The sequence below is a fragment of the Triticum urartu genome, chromosome 5A, assembly GCF_056163025.1.
Source record: "Triticum urartu cultivar PI428250 chromosome 5A, HENAU_Tu73, whole genome shotgun sequence".
Classification (NCBI taxonomy): Eukaryota; Viridiplantae; Streptophyta; class Magnoliopsida; order Poales; family Poaceae; genus Triticum; species Triticum urartu.
In genome coordinates this window covers 31281213-31288708 of record NC_141877.1, presented here as the reverse complement: position 1 = coordinate 31288708, position 7496 = coordinate 31281213, and the positions used below count along the sequence as shown (strand labels likewise).

Below are 7496 nucleotides of genomic sequence, written 5' to 3'. Positions count from 1 at the left end.
ACTAAACAGCCGGTTATTGGCGTTTTTGTCCTGGTTTATGCTCATCTTCTCCACCAGGCCTTCATCGGATAGTGCCCATATGCACCTTGACATGGTGCAGTCAAGAAGGTCGTGCCTCCAAGAATCCTCCCTGCCACACAACACATGCAACGGTGAGGTCGACATGTGGCGATGGTGTAGGAGATCAGCCGTCGGGATTGAGTGTTGCGCCAGCCGCCATACGAATACTTTGAGCTTCAACGGGACCTTTATATGCCACAAGGACGACCATGCCTTGTTGTTTATGATTGAGTGCGAGGAGCCCGCATTCTCATCTATCCAGTTTTCCATATGCTCCTTAGTATTCAGGATCATTCGATACGCTGATTTGACCATAAAGTCCCCATTTCTTTCACCGCTCCATGACAAAAAATCGTTCATATTCCGGATGCACAACAGAATCGGAAAGATGGCATTCGGATCAAAAGGTAAAAACACCGAGTGGATCAGGTCCTCCCGCCATGTTGCTGTTGTGTTGTCAATTAGCTCGGAGACCATCCTCGATGGATCTTGGATAAGAGCAGTTATCGGGCGCAAAGGGCCAACCTTGGGAATCCAGTTGTTCTCCCATATGTCAATTGTGTTGGCATTACCTATCCTCCATATTATGACTTATTTGGGAATCTCCCTTCCGTCTATCACAGCCCGCCATATCTGTGAAGGTTGATTGCCAAGTTCAGCCTCTAGAATTGACGTGTCTGGGTAGTAAGCATATTTCAATATTCTTGCACTAAGTGAGTTGGGGTCCTTCAGTAACCTCCAAGACTGTCTCACGGGTAGTGCTAGATTGAAAATTTCTATGTCTTAAACCACCAAGGTATTTTGGCTTTGTCATCACATCCCATGAGACCCAACATGGTTTCCTCTTTCATTGCTTGACCCCACCAAAACTACCGGATTATTGAGGTAATGTTATCACGCAATCCTCTTGGTAGCCTGAAGCATGGCATGGAATAGACTGGTATTGCTTGAGCCACTGATTTAATGAGTAGTTCTTTCCCTGCAGCAAAAAATAGCTTTTCCATCCATCCTCTCACCTTCTCCCAGACTCTGTCTCTCAGATACTTGAATGTGCCCATCTTGGATTGACCGACATCAGTGGGAATGGCCAGACACCTGTCACTTAAGAATTCATTGTGCACATTCAAGATTTGCTTAATACCATCTCTCCTTTCCTACGAGCAACCCTTGCTGAAAAAAATTGAGGATTTGTCATGATCAATTCTTTGTCCTGACGCATTACAATATATCTCCAATAGGTTTGATACCATCGTGGCCCCTTCAACACTTGACTTAAGAAGAAATAGGCTATCGTCAGCAAAAAGGAGATGATTAACAGACGGATCTATAGGAGCCACCTTGATCCCTTCAAGAGCAGATGACTGAGAATTGGTTTTCAAAAGGCATGAAAGGCCCTCTGCTGCAATTAAGAAATGGTAAGGGGAGATAGGATCTCCCTGTCAGATACCTCTGGTAGGTGTGAATTCCTCTAATTTCTCACCATTAAAAAGAACTGAAAATGGTAGTGACCGAACCATGTTCATCACTATTTGGATCCAAGTGGGAGCAAAACCGAGCTTCTCCATTATGGCCTAAAGATAATCCCCCTCCAGTCTGTCATATGCCTTCATCATATCCAGCTTCAGGGCACAATAGCTATTTGTTTTAGCCCTGCTCTTCTTCATGAAATGCAAACACTTGTAAGAGAAAATAATGTTGTCAGTAATGAGCATGCCTGGGACAAACGCAAACTGTTCTTCAGATATAATATCTGGAAAGATGAGCTTTACCCTGTTTGCAACCACCTTGGACACAATTTAGTGAATTACATTACATAAGCTTATCGGGCGAAATTGAGAAAGTAGGGTAGGGTTTAAAACCTTCGGAATAAGCACCAGAACCGTGTCATTGACACTCTCCACATCCTCCTCGCCTCTCACAATTCTGAGAACCGCTTTGGTCACCTTGTCTCCACAAATGTCCCAGTGTCGCTGATAAAAATGAGCTGGGAAACCGTCCGGTCCCGGGGCCTTTGTTGGGAACATCTGAAAGAGTGCAGTCTTCACCTATTTGTTGGTGTTAGGCTCTGTAAGGCTCTCATTCATTTGTTGGGTGACTTTTACGGGTACACTTGCTAGCACCTGCTCCATGCCAGCCACTCCCTTGGAAGTATACACATTCTTATAGAAGTATGTTACCATTGATTTAACCTCTTCGGGATCCTTAGTAAGAACACCCGTGGTGTTTGCGAGCACCTTGATCATATTCCATTTCCGTCGCTGGCTGGCTCGGAGGTGAAAAAAATGGGTATTGCGATCACCAACCGAGAGCCACTCCAGCCGCGAGCATTGATGCCACATCAGCTCCTTCATGTGGTATAATTCAATAACCTTCTCATTGATTTTCAGCTCGATGTGCGTGGTCTGAAGGAAATATGCCCTAGAGGCAATAATAAAGTTGTTATTTATATTTCTCTATATCATGATAAATGTTTATTATTCATGCTAGAATTGTATTAACCGGAAACTTAGTACATGCGTGAATACATAGACAAACAGACTGTCACTTGTATGCCTCTACTTGACCAGCTCGTTAATCAAAGATGGTTAAGTTTCCTAGCCATGGACAAAGAGTTTTCATTTGATAAATGGGATCACATCATTAGGGAATGATGTGATTGACTTGACCCATTCATTAGCTTAGCACGATGATCGTTTAGTTTGTTGCTATTGATTTCTTCATAACTTATACATGTTCCGATGACTATGAGATTATGCAACTCCCGGATACCGAAGGAACACTTAGTGTGCTATCAAACGTCACAACGTAACTGGGTGATTATAAAGATGCTCTACAAGTGTCTTCGATGGTGTTTGTTGAGTTGGCATAGATCGAGATTAGGATTTGTCACTCCGAGTATTGGAGAGGTATCTCTGGGCCCTCTCGATAATGCACATCACTATAAGCCTTGCAAGCATTTTGACTAATGAGTTAGTTGCAGGATGATGCAATACGGAACGAGTAAAGAGACTTGCCGGTAACGAGATTGAACTAGGTATTGAGATACCGACGATCGAATCTCGGGCAAAGTCACATACCGATGACAAAGGGAACAACGTATGTTGTTATGCGGTTTGACCGATAAAGATCTTCATAGAATATGTAGGAACCAATATGAGCATCCAGGTTCCGCTATTGGTTATTGACCGGAGATGAATCTCGGTCATGTCTACATTGTTCTCGAACCCGTAGGGTCCGCACACTTAACGTTCGGTGATGATCAGTATTATGAGTTTATGTGTTTTGATGTACCGAAGGTTGTTCGGAGTCCCGGATATGATCAGGGACATGACGAGGAGTCTCGAAATGGTTGAGACATAAAGATCGATATATTGGATGACTATGTTTGGACATCGAAATGGTTCCGAGTGAGTTCAGGCATTTACCGTAATACCGGGGGGTTACCGGAACCCCTCGGGGAGTGTATGGGCCTTATTGGGCCTTACTAGGAGAGAGGAGGAGGCGGCCTAGGAGGGGGCGCCCCCCAAGCCCAATCCAAATTGGGAAGGGGGTCAGCCCCCCTTTCCTTCCTCCCTCTCTCCTCCTTCCTTCCTCTCCTACTCCTACTTGGAAGGGGAGAATCCTACTCCCGGTGGGAGTAGGACTCCCCTGGGGCACAGCCATAGAGAGGGCCGACCCTCCCCCTCCTCCACTCCTTTATATATGGGAGAGGGGGCACCCCATAGATACACAAGTTGATCATTGATCTCTTAGCTGTGTGCGGTGCCCCCCTCCACCATAATCCACCTCGGTCATATCGTTGCAGTGCTTAGGCGAAGCCCTGCGCCGGTAGCTTCATCATCACCGTCATCACACCTCGTGCTGACAAAGCTCTCCCTTGACACTCAGCTGGATCGAGAGTTCATGGGACGTGACCGAGCCGAACGTGTGCAGATTGCGTAGGTGCCGTGCTTTCGGTACTAGGATCGATCGGATCGTGAAGACGTACGGCTACATCAACCGCATTGTCATAATGCTTCCGCTTAGGGTCCACGAGGGTACGTGGACTACACTCTCCCCTCTCGTTGCTATGCATCACCATGATAGATCTTGCGTGTGCGTAGATTTTTTTTTAAATTACTGCGTTCCCCAACAGTGGCATCCGAGCCAGGTCTATGCGTAGATGTTATATGCATGAGTAGAACACAAAGAGTTGTGGGCGATAATAGTCATACTGCTTACCAGCATTTCATACTTTGATTCGGCGGTGTTGGATGAAGTGGCCCAGACCGACATTACGCGTACGCTAACGCGAGACTGGTTCTACCGACCTGCTTCGCACATAGGTGGCTAGCGGGTGTCAGTTTCTCCAACTTTAGTTGAATCGAGTGTGACTACGCCCGGTCCTTGTTGAAGGTTAAAATAGCACACTTGACGAAAAATCGTTTTGGTTTTGATGCGTAGGTAAGAACGGTTCTTGCTCAGCCCGTAGCAGCCACGTAAAACTTGCAACAACAAAGTAGAGGACGTCTAATTTGTTTTTGCAGGGCATGTTGTGATGTGATATGGTCAAGACATGATGCTAAATTTTATTGTACTCCCCCCATCCAGGAAAAGTTGTCCATGGGACAGTGTATTTGTTTTTTTCAAAATAAACCCACAGAGTTTTAAACACGTCATGAATAACTCCATCTCCTTCCTTCCTCATCCCCCGTCGCTCGTGCCTTGCAGCCATCGCCGGCTACCCACCCACCAGGGCGCCGCCGGCCTCCTGGACCTGCACCGTGACCAACACCAGCGCCGTGTCCCAGCGTTTGACCAACAACAGCGCCGCCGCTCGCTTGGACCCGCGCCGCGGCTTCCCACCTGCACCGCCCTCCATGAAGGCGACCTGTGCCGGCGCCCGCCTTGAGCTACGCCACCGGGCCCGTTGAAGCTCGCCGCCCACGATCGCCGCCAAAGTCCTCCCACCTTCGCCGCCCACCTGCACCTCCGATTTTATCATCTTCAGCCGCCGGTGCCGTGGACAACTCCGGCCACTCCCACCTCGGGCACTGCTACTGGTGGGCAACGCCGACGCCGTGGACCTCTGATGCTATTTTTGCCTTTTCCCCTGGCTCGCCTCTGCTGCCACTCCCGCCTGTGCTGGTGAGCCTGCCCCGCCCGCCTCTACTACTACTGCTGTTCAATTTGCTGTTGTGAGTCTGAATTTGATGTTCTTAGTACAGTAGTTACTCTGGTTCTCAAGCTGTAGATGAAATTCAGTCAGTTGATACAAAGCTAGAGAAATAATCCAGGACAAAGATTGTACAAAGATGCATTAGCATTAAAATCACATTTCTGTTCTGATGTAAAAACACCAAAGATGCATCATGTACTCTACAGAAATGTTGCAAAAAAGATTCAGTTAACACAGAAATTAACTGAATGTGTCCCCCAATGTCCAATGTTCATCAGTTAACTGAATCTCACCTAGAGTAGAAGCAATTTCTGATCTACTGTTACTGTGGATTAAGTTGGATATTGTTGGAGTAACATAATTTCTAGACATGGCCCTAAAATTTCTACACACTGATTTGACAAGCAATACTCCATTACAGAGAATATTTACACTGAAAATAGAACATTCACAATGAAAAATAGGACCCCGAAGAAACTGTATTCAGTGATCTTGTACTCTGAAAATAGAACATTTACACTGAAGCTTCAAACAAAATTTCAGAGATCTTGTACTCAATTTAGTGGCAATCAGACTTGAGATGCACTGAAGCTTTGAAACTGAATTTTCAAAATTTCAGTGATCTTGTACTAAATTTTCTACCTCACTTTTTTGATTTAGTTCAAAATTTACACAGCAGTAGTGACTCTAGTGTGTGTAGTTGCTGTGGAGCAAACTACACACATTTATTTTCTACTCTAGGAGATGTTGTGGGACATTTATTCCCACCTCCACCACCATCTTGTCAGTTTTGACAGTGTGTGTATGGAGTAGTTTTGACAGCAGTATAAAGCATTAGGATAGTGAAATCATTACTCTCGAGAGTAGAGTAATTTGACAACAGCAGCAATTTTCTGTAAGTACTCAAATTCGGTATACTGTAAATTCAATCGAGTGTAAATGAAAATTTTGTTTTTCTAGCACTGGATTGCTTCCCTTAGTGTAAATACAGTTTTACAATTTCGGAGTACTACTTCTTGCAAGCAAACATATTATACTGGACACATTAGAGCAAGAAAGAATTTAAGCAACAAGGAGTAGAGCAAGCAAAAACATCATGAATCCAAAACAAGATTTTGCTGAGTATTTTTACTGTTTGCAGCAAACAAAAATTATCTTGGAAAGTGTCCACAGAATTTCAGTCAAAGAGGCATGTCCTTTTCAAAAACATCATGAATCCAAAATCTAGGAGACAAACTTTGTGTAAAACATTCTGAATTTTTACACTGAACATTTCTGAATTGCTAATTCAGTCTGAACGTGTCACAACATTTCTGAATCAACATTTGTACAGTAAACCAGAGCAGGGATTCTACTCCATGAAGGTGTTGGCTTTGTCTTCTAAATCTAGTGAACATTTCTGAATACAGCAATGCAGAGAGCATCAAGCGATAATAGAGAGCAGAGAATGGAAATCTATGACATGGTAAATAATTCGATGAGTAAAATGAACTTCAGTCCATGAAAGTGCAGAGCTTAAGCTCTATTCAGCAAATGAAAACAGCAGTAGGAGGTCTAGGCCAGCTAAAGCAAACATTCGACCTTGAGGAACTCTGGGGCCTGCTCGACGGGGGTGGGAAAGAGCGCGAGCCTCCGGCGCGCTGCGGCGTTGCGCACCTCCTCGAGGACCTCGAGCATAGTGACCAGCCGGTCCGCGGTGGAGGCGTTGGCGTCGATGACGGCCACGGCCAGGCCGCTCAAGTTGGCGCAGCTGGACACGATCCGGCTTACCGCCTGCGCGGACGACTCCTTGGCCACCGTCTCCCGCTGCGCCGTCGCGGCCGTGCCCCACGCCACTAGGGTCGGGGCGACGGTGCCGGGGGGAGGCGGGGGCCGGAAGGCCGCGTCGCCGGCCGCCAGGTTGAGGGCTGGCCATGCTTCTTCCATCAACGCTAGGAGGGAGCGGGTGGGCGCGAGCAAGAGACACGGCGGGAGGAAGAAGAAACAAATTTTGGGGTGAAAGAGAGGAGATTCGGGAGGCAGGCAAGGGAGCAGCGGAGCTACGCGAGGCAAAAGGGAGCAGCCGAGGAGGCAGGTGTGGCGACGGCGGAGGACGCGTGAGAGAGCAGTGGAGTAGCGCGGCGCAGGGGAGCTTCGGCGTCCATGAGCCTGTGTCAAAGCGGCGGAGCATCGACTGGAGAAGACGAGGACTGCGGGTTGTGTCAGGAGTTTGGGGAGGTTTTTTTTTGTAAAATTGCCACGCGGACAACTTTTCCTGGACGGAGGGAGTATGAGATGA

The 7496-nt window shown here is 46.7% G+C and overlaps 1 protein-coding gene across 1 annotated transcript; it reads right to left on the bottom strand.

Moving 5' to 3' along the window:
• Positions 1-6781: 6781 nt before the first annotated feature.
• LOC147967736 (RNA-binding NOB1-like protein) lies at positions 6782-7159 on the bottom strand. The gene has a single exon (XM_087523231.1). The coding sequence runs from the start codon at positions 7142-7144 to the stop codon at positions 6782-6784; it is 363 nt and encodes a 120-aa protein (XP_087379357.1). The 5' UTR covers positions 7145-7159.
• Between the last annotated feature and the right edge of the window lie 337 nt (positions 7160-7496).